At 53.8% G+C, this 18,701-nt stretch overlaps 1 protein-coding gene across 2 annotated transcripts in view; it reads right to left on the minus strand.

The window, feature by feature from the left end:
- The window catches only part of RALGDS (ral guanine nucleotide dissociation stimulator), a 63,174-nt gene that overhangs the window by 39,638 nt on the left and 4,835 nt on the right, over positions 1 to 18,701 (minus strand). The window contains exon 1 of one of the 2 annotated variants that reach the window (XM_069770835.1): positions 7,319 to 7,548. The exons of the other annotated variant lie outside the window; for it this stretch is intronic. Within the exon in view, the coding sequence (XP_069626936.1) occupies positions 7,319 to 7,441 (123 nt within the window). The 5' untranslated portion in view covers positions 7,442 to 7,548. Of the gene's footprint in view, positions 1 to 7,318; positions 7,549 to 18,701 lie in introns of those variants that run through there. 2 annotated transcript variants of the gene reach the window in all.

Raw genomic sequence — 18,701 nt, forward strand, 5'->3', positions numbered from 1 at the left:
TCTGCTCCGCAGCTAGCTCTAGCAAGCACAGATCCAGCCAGGCCACTTATTAAAATATATTTAAGCAGATCGATTGAACAGTTACTAGAAACATCAGCTCCTTCTGCACTTGCAATACATGGAGAATTAGCATTGTTTTAATTGCACCAGCAACGCCATCGGGGCAGCAGTGAGAGTCGGTCGGGTGATTACTGTCCCTACAGCAGGGGAGCACCAGCGAGCACCCAGCACCCAGGCACATGCAAGGTAGCTGCCCAGAGATGCCACTGGTGTGACCAAGCTTAACGTGCCAGCTTCGCATGGGTCAAGCATGGATGCTTTGCAAGTACCATGCATCTCAAAAATCTGCAAATAGGACGTCCAAGAAGCGATCGTGTTTGGGCTGCAATGACAAACCCTTGGGCAGGATGAGCCCCCGAGGCAGGCTGCACCCCAGGGAGCTGCGTCAGACACTGGTCAAGGCTCCAGAGGTCTGCGTTTTCATTTCACTTTGGCAAGCCTTGTCTGCCTGGCTGCATCAACACAGTCCTGCTAACTGCTTATTTAAAGTGTAACCCTGATATTACTGGCCCAGCACTCTCATGGCTGTATTCCACTTGTTTATTCAGTCGATGAACACAGGCACATGGGGAGGCAAAGACTCTGCACGCTTTAGTACCAGTGAACCAAATGTAGCAGCAAGCGGTGACCCTTTTCCCCATTCCTTTAAGCCAGTGTAAACGCTCAGCTATCACACCAACCATTCCCTCTCTGAACACTCACCAAGGGCTGGAAACAGGGACTGCTGCCACCCCAAAAACTCCTGGGACAGCCACTCGCAAAGACATTGCCTCTGCCTTCAGCCAGCCCAAGGCATATACAAGAGCGGTCACTGCCTTGCACGTTCACATTCGCAGCTCGTGGGGGTTTTGCTGGCTCACAGGGCAGTGGTTAGATACCCTCCACCAGGACTGATAAAATCAGCAGAGGTACAGATGTGGCAGAGGGGTTACACATGCTGCCGCAGGCAGCGGCGGCAGCACCCCATAGCACCTACTGCAGGAGCCACGGACAGGCTTGAAGCTGCCCTGTACACGCACACAAGGCATTGAATGGGCTCAGCCCTCAGCCTTGCTGGGGCAATTCCCAGAAATCCCAAGACTTTACACCATCCTTCTGAATTTATGCCTTTACAGATGAGAATTCAGCCTGGGAGACTTTTTCCATAGTTTCTAGTTTTCTCCAAAGAAACCGAGTGACCATTTACCCAAGGGAAAAAGGAGAGTTTGGCCAAGAGCAGGGATGGAGGATTTGTTGTTTTTAACTGTAGTTGTGGTCAGGAAACAGTCCTAGTGCTCATTTTCAACTCCTCCCTCTTGATAACATCTACCATACGCAGGCAGTGGAAAAGAAAAAGCCTTTGATATAAACACGACAGAGTTTGATTCATTGCGGGGCTGTCTGCAGCTATCGCTTCACCCCAACGCTTGGCGCATGGCTTCAACCTGTGATCGAGGCAAGCACCTATTCCTCGGCCCCGTTGGGCTCTCGGTTAAAGCCTTTCCACCTCCGATGGGCGCAGGCTGGCAGAGCCGCACTGAGGGAGCGGAGGGATGCTGCTGGGGCTGCAGATGTCAAGTGTCTCGGCCCCAGCAGGGCTCGGTTGCCAGCAAGCGTTCACCAGCAGGACAAAGAGGATTTCATGCCATGCAACCCACCCTGCTCAACAACTCACCCCATGGCCCAAAGGCACCCGCTGCATCTCTGCCGCATGTGCAGCCCCCAGGAGGAAGCTGAGCCCCACTGACCCAGCACAAGGAAAGTGTCTACCTCGCAGCCTTGGGGATTTAGCCTCTCAAGCTTGGTGAGGAAGGTGCATTTCCAGCCCCTTTACAGTGCTATGAACAGGATGGCCATCACCCCCACTGTGGGGCATGACCCTCAAGTGCCGGACTGAATTCTGAGGCTGGCTCTGGTGCCTGTTGACTAAGCAGATCCTTTCACCCCTTGGTGCATAGGAAGCAACACCATTCTCACCCACTCCTGCAAAGATTAATTAGTTGCCATTTACACAGCACTCCAAGGTGATACCGGTGCTGCAGACAGGTACAACGAAGCCGGAAATTAGTAGCTCGTTACTGCTGATCTGAAAGTTTTTCTTCTATGTGCCAGAGGACATTTCACCCAAGGTACCTGGGTTGCGGTCAGCTAAAACACTTAAAGCTCAACTGAATGAGCTCTTGAATGTGGTAGGGAATAAGCCTGTGTTACAGCAAACCTGGGAACTAATCATTTGTTCCCATCTCCAGCTCCTCTGAGCCTGGCTTTAAGGTCAAACCAAGCTTTCATCTTCTCCTGTATTCCAGTATGCTGGGAAAAAAATAATATTAGAGGAATAAATTAGCATGTGAAATGTAATTTAACTAATTAGCCCACTGGAGTGGAAAATATTTGCTAACCACTTTGAAGTCAAACCTACTGCACTTATTAGGACATCACAGAGGAGAAAGGAAGGAGGCAAAGACAGGGAGACCACAAGGACAGGCTCCGGAGGACGCAAGTGCCTAAGCAGGACACTGAGAATTTCACCCAATCACTTCTCTTTTCTTTTCACTCTGCAGAACTGCATTAAGTGTCCAACTCGGACACAGCTGTGCTGGAAGAGACCAAAGGCTGTGCTGCACTCCCCTCTGACTTGCCATTTACGGGACATTGCAACAAGGGGTATTTCCCAGGGATTTTCACCGTCACACAGGGCTGGGTCAGCTGCATGGTATTAGCCTGGGATGCCCTGGTATGCACAACCATGAGCGGATCAACTCAGCAGACAGGAGGGATGCACTGGGACTGTGCAAGATAGGCCTGGGCAGCAGGACCCCACCACCGTGGGATATCGGCTCACTGGTCCCCCAAAGCCTTGCAGCTCCCACTTGCAGGGAGCGGATATTGCCAATTAAGCTGACAAAACAGTGTGCCATAAAGCTCCATCATATTAGGGAACTGCCCGAGATGCCACAAAAAGCCGTTATATCACTTGCAACAGTTTGTTCATTGATTTCCCCATTTCCCAGATATAGAAACTGTTGCTCTTTTATTAGCAAAGCTTTGGAAATCCCTACCCATAATAGCAAGAGAGGCACCCTGGGAAATTTTGCAACTGCTGTGGCTGAATTATGAAAGGGATGGATTGATAGCCCCATTGAAAGCCAGCAAGGGAGACAGAAACGAGAGCGTCCTCTGCCCGACATGCACCACCATGTTGGGGGTAGCCTGGGGGGAGATGAGGATGTTCCCCTTCCAGCTGACCGCCCACTGAACGTGGGCATGAGCAGCTCATGTCTCTCCATCACCTCCAAGGGTGTACTGCCGGCTGGTGAAACACTCCCCAAAGGAGCCCCGCTCCATGCTGGGGCAGAGCAGTTTTCCTGGAAAACATGAGTATGAGATGTTGACTCAGAGTTGCTGTCCTGGGAGAACAGGCTTGAGCCAGGGACTCATGTCTTTGTGGGGTGTCCTGATCTGGGCTTTGCCTAGCTCTCTTGCTCCTTTTTGAGGCCAAAGCCCTGCTCCCCTGGGAACCCAGCCTGGAAGGGGTCAGTTGTGTGTTCAGTGAATGGATGTGCAGCACAAGGAAAGCCCACTTTTCAAGCCAGGCCTTCCCACAGCTATGATCCAACTGGTGATGGAGACAGACGGACAGGATCCTGCAGAAGAGCTCCGCTGAGGTTATTTCCACACCATGCCTTGCATGTGTGGGAGGTCCGGGGCAGCAGGATTTGTCCTCCGGGGAGGGTAGAGACCTGACAGCAACCTGGGTATGCCAGGTCTCAGCAGGAGCACACGCAATGGTGACCAGATGCTCCCGTGGCTACATCAAAGCAGGTGCCAATGGGATTCGGGGGCACAGCAGAGCACAGCTCTGCTCCCACGGCTTTTAGCTTTGCCTCACGCCTCCTGCCCAGGTCTCTGGTGCCGCTGTGCCCTCCTCCTCCCCCTGCAACACCCCCATTCCTCACAGTCGCATCCCAGCTCCTCTGCCTCTTCCTCTGGCACTCTGTCCCTTTGCTGCCACAGAAGCCTGCATGGCAACTCCCACTCAGGGAGATCGAAAATACTCGTCTGACTCCTCACCCACAAAACCAAACAGGGTCCTGATTAGAGAAAGGTTTCTGAGCGCTCTGGGAGCATGGCTGGCTCCAATGTGGAGCACGGCACACAAGCGCAAGGCAGCACATGGCACTGCTCCTCTGGCACTGGTACCAGCCACGGGGAGGGGAGGGCAGGGAGGGCTCCCCACAGGGGCTGCAGGGTGTTTCGGGAAGATGGGAGCTTGCTGATGGGGCACGATGCTCCTTTTGCAAAGGGCAGGGAGGGTTGCAAAGTGCCAACTCAACTGCAGAGGAACACCCGGCACCGCAGAGCACCTTTGCAAAGGGCAGCAGGGCTCAGGGCAGGTGGGTGATGCAGACAAGACCCACGGTGCTGGGAAAACCTCCAACTCCCTTCCCATGAAGTTGATTTGTTTTACCCTCTCCCAATCCTGCCTCCCGCAGACCTGCTTGAACGCTCCCACACTTGCAACGGGTCAGGAAGGCAGCGCTGGGCCAGGGCCAGACCACTGCGGCGCAGGCAGGGTTTGACCGCTCATTAGCACGTTCCCTGGCTGAATCAATTTCTGGACCCCCATCTCTTAGTAGAGCTTCCTTTGGGTGCGAGCATCCAAAGGTCCCCATGTAACACAGCTCCTAAACTTTTCCCAACCTGCTTGTGCCATCTCGAAGAAGAAAGGCAATTCATGAGCCTGAAAGTCCTGAAATAGAAGGGGAAATGCCAACACGGCTCCCTCCACCATGCCCACGCAGACTGGCAGAGGCCACCGCAGGGAAATGAGCATGTACCCGCACACGGGTGGGCGTGAGACACCAAACCCTGCCTGGCTGGAGATAATCTTTCAGCTGTGAAAGAGGAGTTTCCCCATTGGTCCACAGACAGAAATACCGCTCGGGACTTCCCCGCTGGCATTTCCCCACCGGCCCGTGCTTTGCAGCAAAGGGAGGTGCCAGCTCTGTGGGGGCACAGGAGCCGCTACGCCCCCGCTTTCCAGGAATGGAAAACGGAGCAAGCATCCTCAGTCTCGAAGCAGTGGTACATGAGCACAGAGAGGCAGAGTGGTCCCTAATCTGCCTCCTGCTCACAGGTGCTGCCAGCCAATGCTCGGTCCTGGGGGTCTCATCCTGCTCTGCCCAATGCAGGAGAGGGCAGGGGATGGAAGCACCAGCAGAGCCCTGAGCTGGGATAGGTGATCACAGTGGTGAAACGCACAAGGTGCATATGCAGAGCCTCAATTTAAGTGGAAATGGGGATGCTGGAGACCAAGCTCCCAGCCTGACCTCGTGGCAGTTTGAGTTTCCACAGGAAAGCGCTAACCCTTTCTGTCCTGCACAATGGAGCTAACGCCCCAGTGATGACCTGAGGGCTGTGGATGCCCCGATGTGCCAGATTACTGACCAGTACCTCACCGTGACACAAATCCCAGGACTGGCTGTGACCCAGCAGCCACCAAAGGGTTAGCAGGAATTGTTAAAGACCCAACCAACCAACCAAAAAAAAAAACCAAACACCAAACCTCTAACACAGTGCACAACCCCCTTAAAAATTATTTTTCTTTTCTGCAATAAAACCAGGAATAAGATTAGCAAGCGGAGGTCATTTCCAAGTAACCCAGGTCAGGACATCCCCCGTGCCTGGTGCCAGCCACTCCCCAGATGAGCACAGGTCTCCAGTTCAGGCTTCCCCCTCTGCAGGGAAGGAAGTCTCCACCTGTGTCGGGCAAACCCTGAGGATCCCCTGCGCTGCACCACGGGGCCGCAGGGAAATCCAGCACCAGATTGCACTGCTGAGTAGGAATGGATATCACACAATGTAAGCCTTGAGAAATCTGCTGCTTAAAAAAAAATAAAAATAAAAATCAAGCTAAATGAGAATAAAGCATCCAGCCGCTGGTTCACCGGCTATCATCCCATGCTCCAGCCACCTCCCAACGCCTGGCTGCCCTCCCTCCTTCCCACGCACGCTGCAGGAGGCACCTGCGCTTTCGGGGCACAGTTCCCACCCCCGGCACATCCCACCAGCTCTGCAGTGGCCATCACAGGTATCCTCATTAGTGCAGCACCACAGTAGATCCTGGCAAAGCCCTGGGGAGTTTCTAAATATAGGATGCTCCCCTGCAAGTCCCCTGTCCTTGCAGAGACACTTGCAGGCTGCTGAGCTGGGGCTTCCCACCCCTGCCGAGATCCAACACACCACCCTGCAGGAAAGTCCTCCCTCCTTCCAGGCAAGGGAGCTCATTTCTGTACTGTCATTTCACCTCTTTAAACACCCAGATAACGTAGAAGAGAAGGTAACATTAACCGTGACATATCAATTGTTTGCCATCAAGAAAATCCAGATTTAAGGCTCCTGCAGTGATAGTACAAACACTGAACACACACACAGCAAGAACATGGGCTTTCTCTGCTCCAAAATCGAAGGAAGTTTTGTCTCAAATCTTAACAGCACCTGGATCACACCCAAACCCCTTAACACATGCAGGACACCAACCGCTCACCACCCACCAGCTCTGGAAAGCATTGCCCCTATTTCGGGTTCTCCAGTAGCTTTATCACAGGGTCCCTTCTTGCACAGTCAGATTTGTGGTATATTTCTATGAGGGGCAGAGTTAAGGTGACAAGAGGAGCCCTCACCAGGAATCCCCCAACCTGAGCACATCAGGAAACCTCCACCTCGGTGCTGCAACCAATGCAAATTTTTGCATCATGGAGCAAACCCTGCACTTGGTTGCAGCTGCAGCACAGCAGCAGAGCGAGAGGGCAGGATCGATGCCCACACAGATGGCAAGACCAGGCGGGGCAGCCACCAAGATGTGTGGAGGCAGAGTCAAGCTCTGCAGCCGATTGCTGCCTCCCAGGTTTTCACACCCGTCAGCAACCCCAGGGCAGCAGAGTCAGGACACACACAGCAAACACTCCCTTTTGCATTGAGCTACAACACAATTCTTCTTCCATATAGGAAGGCTTCCCCTCCCTCCCAAACTACTCCTTTCATTTTGGTGCCCTGGATTTGGCAAGTGCAAGACATGGTCTGCCTCAAAATACACCACTTCAGAGAGGAAACAGTCACATCTGGAGGCGGTGCCAGCTCTTGGCATCTTTAACTTCGCCAGAAGTTCACCACCCCCGGATAGCACCGGGGTGGGGTCACAGCACCTCTCTGCCCCTTGCACACCCACCCCATCCCTGGAGCCGAAAACGGGCTGGCGGCTCACTTGCCTTCTACTTACATCATCATCCTGCACGCTCAGGGGGATATCCAACATGCACATCTGCACAGGCTGCACCAGAGCCTTCTGCACGTTGAACAAAGGTTTTGCCTCCATCTTCCCAGGGATAGAGGGGCTGCTCATTCTTCTCTCTCTCCTCTGCCGCTCCTCTTCCAGGAGCGGGTCCAGCCCAGGCAGCAAACCAGACTGGAGATCTCTCCCTGCTCAATTTTGTCAGCGCATCTTGCCAACAGCTGCTGCTTCTGCTGCTCTAAGAGGTCTTATTTCCTTCCTTGCAAATCAAAGGGCTGCGAGGAGCTGCACCAAGAGGCTGTGTGTGCGCGTGTGTGAGCAAGTGCGCCTGTGTGCATGCATGTGTGTAGCCAGCGATGTTCCTGAGGTCGGTGAAACAGTCCTTTGCAAGCATGCCACGGCACGCTGCCTTCCCCCAGCCTCTCCTTTCTTTCAGGGCGATCTCGGTGCTGGCTCAGGCTGCTGCTTTGCACTGGCGTGAGGTTTTCAGCCTCATCTACATTCGTGGCACTCACAAACCCCGTGCATTGTCTCAGAGACACAACAGGTCCTCCCTGCTGTTGATTTCTGATTATGATCAAACTGTGTCTGCAGCAGCTACAGCATTTCCCTCTGGCTGTTGTGGCAAGCAAACAAGCAGAGCTGGAAGGATGAGAGGGTGTGAGAGACAGAGCATGAATGATCGGAGCTGGAGCCTCCCCTTTTCTTTCCTTCTCTTCTTCCATCCCTGCTTTCCATTGTCAGAGGCAGTTTCAGCTCAATGCCTCCCTGTACTCCAAGGACCACAGTGAGGCTTAAATAATTCACATCCAGAGAGTGCTTGGGAACCTTATGGCACTAAAAATGCAGCGTGGCACTAAAAGACAGTGAATATCAGTGATCCTTTTGTTTGCAGGTCAATTCTGCATGGAAAGTTTTGCCCAGGTGAGCATGACACCTGCTACCTTTTCCACCAGAGAGAGCCTGCGACTCCAAAACGGAGTTTTGCCAAAGTGAGCATGGCACAAAATGGGATGGTTTTGCTACAAAGAGCATCTTCCTGCAGAATTCGCACCAACAGTAGCAGAAGGATGAGAGAGTCAACATGGAGCAACATGTATATCACCTGCATACATGTACGACACAGATGTTACTGCTCTCACAAACAAGAATAAACCTGGGGCCAAGCCCATGAGCCATTTTCTCACCCTTATCAGCTACAGAGACCAAGCTTAATAACCAGGGGAAACACCCAGGGTGTCTCTCTCCAGGGAGGACGGCAGTAGAGAAGCAGTTTGGTGGGTTCATCAAGCCGCACCCAGCGAGGGGAGTCACTGGGGCCAGCTAAATACCCAACAGAGGGGCCATGCAAAATGTTAGGGCCAAGTCAATAAAAAGTCCTCATTGCCCTCAAACAGGAGTTTATGTCCTTATGGCTGCCCTTCTTGCTGGGCCCAGTGGGGATGACATAAATAGTGTGAACAGACCCTACTCCACGCAGGCATTTTTGGGTGGTTTCCCATGACTGCAGGCAGCAGGGGTTCCCACTTTGGGGCTGCCCCTCGCCACATGCAAGGCAAAGGTCTGGGACGGTGCAGCCCTGTCCCAGCTTTCCCAAACCCAGCTGCTGCCTGAGGCCACAAGCCCGGCTCCCAGCACTCCTGGGTTTCAGGGCAGCACCAAGGAGCCCTGCTGAGCCCAGCATTCCTGCAGCGTTAGGTAAGCTGGGCTTGGTGAGTCCTGCTCATCGCCCAGCCAGCGCTGGCCCCGGTCCCTCCTGGCCTCCTCAGCTGGGCTGAGTCATTCGCACAGGAGCCAGAGCCAGCCGAGACGCTGGGGTTAGACGGGTCTCACACACACATGGACCCTTCGTGCTGCTCGCAGTCAGAGCTGGGCACCTTCCCAAAACGCTGGGGCAGAGCGTGGGACTGCAGTGGGGTCCAGCCCTTCGTTCCCTGGAGAAACGCAAGGGTGAGAAAACCAGTGTTTACATGCTGCAGGAATGGGAGCTAATGGACAAGCCTGGAACAAGATCAGATAGGAACAAACCCACCATAAAATAAGTTTTAACTGGAAATTAGACAGATTTTTCAAGCACCATATGGCTGAGATGAGCAGCACCAAGGACACAGAGGGCAGCACTACAGCAGCCCCGGGAATGGCTTCAGAGGGGAGGAGATACAGCTAAAGCATATGGACAAAGAAGTATTTCCAGGGCCATCTCCTAGCTTCTGGCTGACAGCATATTGGCAACTGTCTGGCTCTTTTCATGGCAGAAAGGTAGTGCCACAGCCCAGGAAACACCCTGGCATGGCCAGTCACTGCCCCTCTACATACATGATGTCTTGGTGACTCAATAAAATGTGCGCTCCCATGGAGGGCAGTCCCACATTTCACACCGTCGTCACCAGCAGCAAAATTTGCCCCCAGCACGGGCAGCACCCACAGCTCTCGTTCCAGGAAAGGTGATTCAAATCCATGCTTCAGCCCCAGCTCAGGTTACTCACCACCCCACAATAGGTTGCCAGAGCACAGCTTTCCAATAACAACCTTCCAGTAACAAGCTGGGCTTGGCCAGCTGGGATTGCACTATCCAGTAGGCCTAAGGGACTGTACCAACATCCTGAAAAGGACACAGATTTCACACTCAAGTGCCAGAGTCTCCAAGGGCTACCATCCCCAGGAACCCACTTATCATCCTGTTCAGCAGCTAATCTTTCCCATGGGAACAGGAGTTACTGCAAAGGTGGTGTGGAGGTCTAGGAGTCGCATCATCTGCTGGCACCTGGGTCTGCAGGGCTCCCCCGGACCTCACGGCAACAGCAAGGGATAGATGGCACAGGTTGCTACCCCAGAGCACACATTTGTGGCAGGGGCTCAATCTGCTCTGCCCGTCCCCAGAGCCCAGCGACCTCCCACTAGGGAGCCATAAAGATGCCAAAGGGATAACACTTCTGGAAAAGTTACAAAACACACAGGCAGACAGCAAAGGAAAGCAAAACTACAAGTGCAGAGTCCCAGGAGAGATGCCAGGCAGAGCAGCAGCAGCAGAGGTTGGACAAAAGAACAGCCGTTCTGGAGAACGGTCTCAGACAAACAGCAACAGGACACAGTGGATGGGGTCTGATGGGACATGAAAGCTGCTGTACGTGGAAGGCTTTGGCCAACGGTAACCAGCCAGATGTTGTGGGCATTCACACAGTCCCACAGACAGCACGAAACCTTCCCCTCCTCACCAGGGGCCAGCTTATGCATGCCCACCCACCGGTCTCCCCAGACACCTGCATAAGTCACTGGGGAATGCAACGGTCCTTCAACAGAAACCAGCAAAGTGGTTTTGAACAATTTTCCATTGGGACGTTTTCAGCATAAGTGCAAGGCAAAGATTCCTCCGTCATCAAACCAGCCCAGACAGGACGATCCTACGCGGATTTTTGAACAACAGCCTCATCCTACTCCTCTTCCAGTCTGGCTGGCATGAGTGGAAACCGTGCTACGATCCCAGATCCTCCAGTAACAGCAGCCGAGCACCTTGAACATACTACTGCATCAGTAACAGAAAAGCCATCTGCACAAGCACAGGACTAACTGCTGGAGCCCAATAGCAGCACATGCCAGCCCAAGGAGCAGAAAAGCCCTGCAAGGGGTGGAGGAGAAATCTCCCCCTGGTATCACCTTACCCCAGCGGCCACTTCTTGCAGGCAGGGAAGCCCCAGCACAATCATTGATGCTTCCCCATTTCATTTTGCACTGGAGCTTTATTGTTTCTTGCACATCCAGCTGAGCAGATAAAGCCCATCATGAGACCTCACTGCTTAGCAACCATTACTGGAAAAACACTGTTTTCCAGTAACAATCTGGGCAGAACAGAGCAACTGCAGCACAAATAAATTGTGATCCCTAATGCCAGATGCATCCTGCTCCCAACTGCCCTACTGCTGCCTCAAGGAGAGGCGGACTGCTGCACTGGGAAGTGCATCCATTCCTTAAAGTCTGAACAGCCTCTGCTACCCTGCAAGCACATTGTTTTGGGCATGCCATGACGGACCGCAACTGAATCTCTGCATAGGTGGATGCAGGTTTCAGTGACAAACTCATGCACAGGAGGCTCTTAGTACCCAGCATAGCTGCAATGGCGTAAACATTCAGAATGCTCCAAGAACCAGTGACCAACCTCTCCACCACATTGGTCATTTCTTGCACCAAGTGACTCACAAACAAAGGCGCACATAAGGAAGGCTGACTCCAATGCTTGATGCAGTCAAGCATCAAAGGCTTCCACAAAAGTAAAGAAATTCCACAGAAATAACAATGGCTAGTTTGTTTTTCAAAGGAAATTGCAACTCCATGTATTGTCCACAAGCCCAAACATCATGGCATCCTGCACATGCACGAGAATGGTGTACTGGAGAGAAATGACACAAAACTGACTAGTTTATTTTTACTGTGCGAGGCTGATAGAAAGGCAAAGAGGAAACAAAGCAGCATGACAAGTGAAAGGCAAATGGAAAATCCCAATAGCTCTTCCCCTTCGATACTTATCAGTAATAGAAGAGGAAATCTACTTTCAAAAACAGAAATCCCAACCTGATATCATCCCTCTGAAGAAATCTGACATTTACAAAAACCCTACGGGTAGATTTAGAGAGGCAGATAGAGGCACAGACATGAAGGTGAATGCCTAGTGGGACTTCCAAGAGACCATGAGCAGGCAGGATACCCATTTCTCAGTGAAAATCAAAGGCACCTTGGTATCTAAGCTCATGGGTGCTTCTGTATATCCCAATTGAAATCCATCTGTCTTGTCCCAAATGAGTTATGAGAACACATCCCATTGATTTGTATCTGCACCCTCAGTTTTAGGCATTTATTTGAAGAAGCTGCCCTTGTTCCCTCAAAGTTACTCCCGATAGTGGCCACAGCCTGTGCCGCACTTCGTGCCTCTGGAAAGCCCGTCTGGCATTCAGCATCCTGAGCCGAATAAAATTCCCATGCTCCTCTGAATAGATACATATGCAAAATTAATTTGCAATCAAGCTCGCACGAAGCATAAGACGGCCTTTTAATAGGTGCAGAACAGCAATTACCAATGCAAAGTGAAAGCCAACAAGCATTAAACAGGGGTGGGAAAAAACCAATTAGTTTTCTTGGGATTCCTCCACACATTTGCCACTTGAGGGATTTCAATTTTCACGCTCCCCTGGGGGCTGAGAGAGCACCCTGGGAGCCATCACGTCCCTGTGGGGAGGGGATGGGGGATGCTTCCCCATGGCCTCCCCTTCTGTGGTCCCCATGATGAGGTTGTGCTGGACCGGTCTCCATGGAGACGGTCACTGCAGCAACGGAGACCAGAGGTGCAGCTCATGGGGTTGCGAGAGGATGCAAATGAGACCGAGGACTTCTCCCCCGTAGGAAACGGACCGTCAGGCACCCGCACACCTCCTTTCTGTTTCCAAGACCTTCCCCGCATCGGCAGGATAAAAGGGCTCTGCTGCTTGAAATCCAGCTGCCTCGTCCCGTGCTGAAAGCACTTTATCCTGTTGAAATCAGTCCCATGGGAGCTAGTAACATTGAGCTGTCACAGTGGGTATGGCATCGGGAGGGAGGCGAGCTCGAGGCTGTCATGGCAACAGTTTATTGAGTTTCCATAATCACCCTCCCCCTGGAGATGGGGGCAGAGCCCAGGCTGGGGGCACTAATGCAGCAGCCCCCAGGTGCACACAGCTGAGGAGCCCAGGGTGGGCAGAGCTGCTCAAGGAGGGGTACTTGCCACTCTGGCCACGATGCCACCAGCCATTGCACAACTGCCCGTGCACCAGCTGGAGGAAGGACCCCATTCCTGGGCAGACATCATGGAGCAGCTTCCCAGTCACCCCATACCACCACGCTGCTGGAGGGCAAGGAGGACAGTCACCATGTAACTCCCTGCAGTTCATAGCTGCCCCCACCCTCCCTTCCTCATTCATGCCAAAACTAATCTCAGTTTCCCCACTAGACTGAGCCCATTTAACAACATCCCCCCAGTCTCCCCATCCCATGTGCGGCCACTCTGTGCTGCCAGAGCAACCTGGGCACAGCTCTCAGGCAGGGAAATCCCTGGCACAAGGCTTGCAAGTGTTTTGGGCATATGTTGCTGGGACGACTGTATTCATGCATGGGTGCCCAACTTCCCAGGCTGGGCATATACGGTAGACTTAGGGAGCTGGGGGCTGCAGAGGTACTAGTGCGGGAGAATGCCACAAACTGCCACGTGCCTATCATGGCTGTTCCCTGCCAACTCCAAATACAAGGAAAAGCCCCATCATCTCTCAAAACATCTTCCTATAAAGGGGGCCAACAGCACTCCAGCACAGAGAGATTTAAGAAAGACCAGGACCAAAATAAGCTCCCAAACGTCAGCACATCCTGGCTCCTCTAGGGCCAGCTCCGGACCATGCCCTGGCAGCGCAGCCAGCCATCTCGCTGGGACTCAGGTGGGCACAGCACAGGGCACTACAGAACTCAGCTGTCCCCACGCCAGCCCGGCAGCACAACCCGGCGCTTCCAACTGCAAACAAAATCTTTGCCGGAGAAGAGAAAGGTGCTGGGGGAAACAGAGAGCTGAAGGTACCTGCAAGCCATGACAATCCCCGCTGTTACCAATTGTAATTTCTCCACAGGGGTTTATTCCACCTGCCAACCAGGCCAGAGCAGCAGCCGTCTGCGATGAGAGACCAGGCTGGCAGCAAGGCCAGGGCACCTCTCTGGGCATATGTCTGCACGCATCCAGGACTGCATGCAAAGAGGGGGCACGCCGATGTGATGTACAGCACAACATACTACCTGGAGCATTTGCCAGAGACAGTGCGTCCACTAATTCACCCACTTGGCCGAGCCTCCAGCACTGGGCAGGGTTGTTCTCTTCAGCATATTTTCCAGGGCTTAGCTGAAGCTTAAACAAACCCGAAGGAGGAGGTTCCTGTCCCCCAACCCGTGGAGCCTGCTCTCGTCTGCAGGACACCGTGCTGCGGAGTCTAAAACTGTCTCAGCTCCTCATGCATACTTTAGCCTACATAACACGTGGCCAAAAGGTTATCTGCAGATCCACATCACTGCTCCGTGTCACTTGGCAGTCAACGCAGCTTGGAGGTTTCCAGCCCCACACACTAAGCCAAAGGCTCTCCCGATCCTCCCTCTTTGTGCTTGCTTTGCAGGCTAGGGGGTTTAAAGAAGTTTCCACCATGTGCAGTCCCCCCTCTGCCAGCTTGTGCTAGCCGTGGGGATGGGAAACACTTGTTGCACAGCCAGGTTCCTGAAGCAGGTTGACTTTCCTGGAAGTTTCCTTCAGGGCTCCCGTTCAGCTGCTCCCCACCCTCCCGATACAACGGTGAAGGGTTTGACATCGCTTCCTCGGCTGCGAGGGGAGCCGATGCCTTTTGCAGACCTCTCCCAAGAGGCATGGCCCTGGATCAGAGAGGGAGAGGCACTTCAGCCTGGACCACCCTCTTAGGAGGGTGAGGAGGGCAAGGACACAGCAGGGTGGGACTGACCAAACCCCAAGGCTGTCAGCTTCGGTGGACACAGTCCAGAGAGCGCAGAGGCCCTTCCCTGACCTCCCCAAAGGCTGAGGCTGGACCTCAGCTTTCGCAGGCCTGGCCCCCACGCAGCACAGACGTGCAGCCTACCACGGAGGGGGCTGCAACCCCCCCGGCCCCATCCCCTGCCAGCTCTGCAGCCCCTTGGGGGCTGGGAGCCTGCTGCAATTTTGGGACGGCGGGTTGTGAGCTCACTTTACATTGCACAGATTAACGAGCCCTCCTACTAACCTGTTGTCTCCAGATGCTTTCTTACAGCAGAGAGGTGGGCGAAGTCCCCTCAGGCATTGCAGAGCAGCGCCTACTCTCAGCTTTTAGGCCAAGCCACCATTTTTGGCTGGAGAAAGGGAAAATTTCCCGCACCAGCCCAGCAGTAGACATGGGAGCTGGGGAACACCATCCAGCGCTTTGGGACACGCAGATGGCACCACAGGGCTGCATCAGCATCCTGACTGCCCATGTGGTCCCAGGCACCGCACCGACCAGGACCCCTGCAGCCAGAGAAACACGTGGCTAGCACTGGCGGACCAAAAGCATCCTCTGCGTTTGCAGGAGACCCCACCAGAGTGGCACCCAGCACAGGAGGTGGTATGTCCTCCCTCCAGCACCGTACCAGTCTCTCGCCACACACCCAGCACAGCCATCTAGTGACTGTACTGTAAATCGGATGAAACAGCCCTGGAGGCCCACCATTGATTTCCGTTGCCTAACGACAGGAAAGCTTTATAATCCTATTAACTAAACACCCTTTCAAGCAGCACTGGGAACAGCGCAAAGGGGAGTTGTATAAGCAGTTAGAGCCACCCGGTGCAGCGGCTGGCTCCGATAGGTGCTGGGTGAATTCCCCAAAAGCAGGGCTTCAACACCTGCAGTGTCGGTGGTGGCCCCCCCAAAGACATGTTGGATCCTACCAAGAAACACATGCTTCAGCTGCAGGTCGCTGGCCAGAGAGCAAAGGAGCTAGGAGGCCTTGCACAGGAAAATGGTGCCCGCACATGCAAACTTGCAGGACTTGGCCCCTGAAATATTGATGAATATCATTGCATTTCAATCTCTTCCTAATTACCACCACCCTAGTCATACTTATGGATGTTTCCCAGCAAAAGATACACTGCTTTGGCCAAAATATATAAACATTTCATGGAAGAATGTGAATTTCATTGCAACTTCCTAAGGAGAAGGGATACATTTCAGAATACTTCTATTTGCAAAACGTTTCAAGATTGCATCCCTCCCCCCTAGTTTGCAATGACAGCCAGTGTGGAAAAAAAATAAAAATCAAGCTTGCAGAGGATGTAAAACTCCCAATTTCTCACCCAGCCCCAAGTACCCCAGAGCCATGCTGCATTTCTGTACAAGGATGAGAAACCTCCACGCTCCAGAGAGCTCCGAGAAAACGCTGCTGAGCCACACGCACGGACAGAGACCAGAGCAGCCGTGGGTACTGTGGCCAGACCTCCCACCAAGTGCCACAGGAGGGGCTGTGCCACCGTGCAAAATACGAATGCCTGACTGATGCCTCATTCAACTAAAACCCCTTTGGGTCCAGATCCCCTCCAAATGGCATGGTCAGGATAGCTGCAGCAGTTAGCCTGAGGAGGAGGGTCTGTGCTGTGGCAGGAGGGAGATAAATGCCTTTCCACCAGCAGAAATGTGCCTTCCCCAGACTGTGGAAGCATTTATCAGTCATCTCCCCTTCCCTTCCCTTTAATTAGTAATTCACACAGCATTGCAAATTGCTAGGCCTAATATTTTCCACAACGGGTTATGAATGCAGAGGCACAGGACGAACTCTTTGTCAGGGGACACGAGCCTGCAGGCATCCCCGTCAGTGCCACGCGCAGTGATGGAGCAGGAGGCTGGTCACAGTTCTCCTGAACAAAACCCTTCCCCCTTTTAGTGCTTATCCCACTGGGGGCAAAATAAACTGCCCTCCATGAGCACTGGGGAAGGAGCGTGTCCGATTGCCCTGTACTGGGACAAGGCTGTGGGGGCCACAGGCTCTGGCGTGCAAACCCACCACACCGAGGCACAGCACTTGCACTAGCCTCCTTATTTTGGTGCCACCGAGGACAGCACAGCTACCAGAAGCGCCTGCCTGTCACCATGGAAATGCTGAACGGGAGGGTTTGAAGCCTGCTGGGACTTTCAACCTCTGCCAAGCAAAACAGGGCCCTTAAACAACCACAAGCCCTGCGTGTTTGTATGAGGAAAAGACTCGTGCTCTCCTTAGCCTGCTGGGCGTGAGGCAGCTAATGTGGGACTTCTCCCAGGGAAACAGCCACTTGAAGGAAGGACATCCTCCCTGCTCCTCCAGCCTCCGCACACGCAGAGCTCAGACCCATCCCTTAGCTGTTCCTGCCCTGGACCAGCTGTCCTCTCCCGACGTGCACCCACCAGATCTGCCCCGCAGACACCTCACAGCTCAGGCAACAGTGGTTGTCTGGTTCTGCACAGCCAATGCTTTTGCACGCCTCAACCACCACTGCCGTGGGAAGAATCCTCCATCCCCTCCCAGCAGACTTGACCACTGGCCCTCCTCCCAGGGCTGCCCAACCTCCTCGGAGGGGGGCTAGAAAGCAGCCAAGGGCTGGCCATATTCCTGTTCCCCACAATTCAGAGCAAAGCACGCAGCAGGAGCCACCCTGACCGGAGTGTTTCTGCCTGCTCTGGACCTTGCTCCACCATCCCAGCCACCCATCAACCGTTTTTCATGCCGGTGGCATCTCCTCCCTAGGGAAGCAAAGAGCCATGACCGCATGGGACACAGCACTGAGCAGGATGGGCAGGAAACACACGGTGGGAAATCCGCTGAGAGAGGGAGGCAGTGGGGCCAAAAAAGCAGGGCAGGGTGGCTGCCAGAGATTTCAAAGGGGCCTGCGGCCTGCCCTGTGAAATGACCCTGACCTCCCCATCCCGTGCCGACAGCCCGCATGGAGCCAGGCAGGCTCCTTCGGCGCTGAACATGGCCTTTGCAGTGTTTGCTTCCTGCCTTCAGGCCAGGCAGGGCGTTTATAGCAAGGGAGTGGGAAACAGATTGGGACCGCATGGAAGAGGAAAGATAAAGAAGAACAGCGGATGTCCTGAGAAACCCATGAGGGTCCAAGTCAGACAGAGCTTTCAGGGTAGTATCAGCCAGCACGTGCCTTCGGGGAGGCTGCGAGCAGGTTCACATGGGCACACAGTGAATCCTGGGCAGAGGGAGAGCATCGCACCTAGGCTGCGCCAGCAACCTGCGCCCTAGCTGCCCATCCACTCCTCTGATAATGCCAGGAGTGCTTCTTCAGTCACACAGGTGATCCCTCCTAACAGTGCTGGTCAGCCTACAGGAGTCAATATCTGCATCACACCTCACATATTTTCTCTCCCCCCTCCTCCCTTTCTTTTCTAGGCCCTAGAGGGAAGCGTGGAGCCTTATCTGGGATGCCTTGACATCCCAGAGCTCTGGCACCACATCTAAAGCCTCTCTGATTTTCTCCAGATCCTACACAGAAGCAGGACAGACCAAAGGAGGGCTTCTCCACCCTCTCCAAGCTGCAGCAGGCAGGCAACCCATCGGGGCACCGCTGCACCCCTTCCTTCCCCCCCACCCCCCTCACCCTGCCTCTTTCCTTCCTTCCCCCCAGCTTTGAAATCTCCAGACAGGGTGGTGAAGGACATTGTATTGCAGCTACAGCTACTCCAGGGAGCACGCAACATTCACCAGCCCCAAGCGCAGGAGGGCAGGAGCCTGCGGGGCCGCGCCAGAGCACAGCTTAGCGAACCCAGGAGCACGGGGCAGCTGTAAATCTTTGCAGTGGATGAACTCCTGCTGCACT

This window comes from Haliaeetus albicilla, chromosome 26 (assembly GCF_947461875.1).
Source record: "Haliaeetus albicilla chromosome 26, bHalAlb1.1, whole genome shotgun sequence".
Classification (NCBI taxonomy): Eukaryota; Metazoa; Chordata; class Aves; order Accipitriformes; family Accipitridae; genus Haliaeetus; species Haliaeetus albicilla.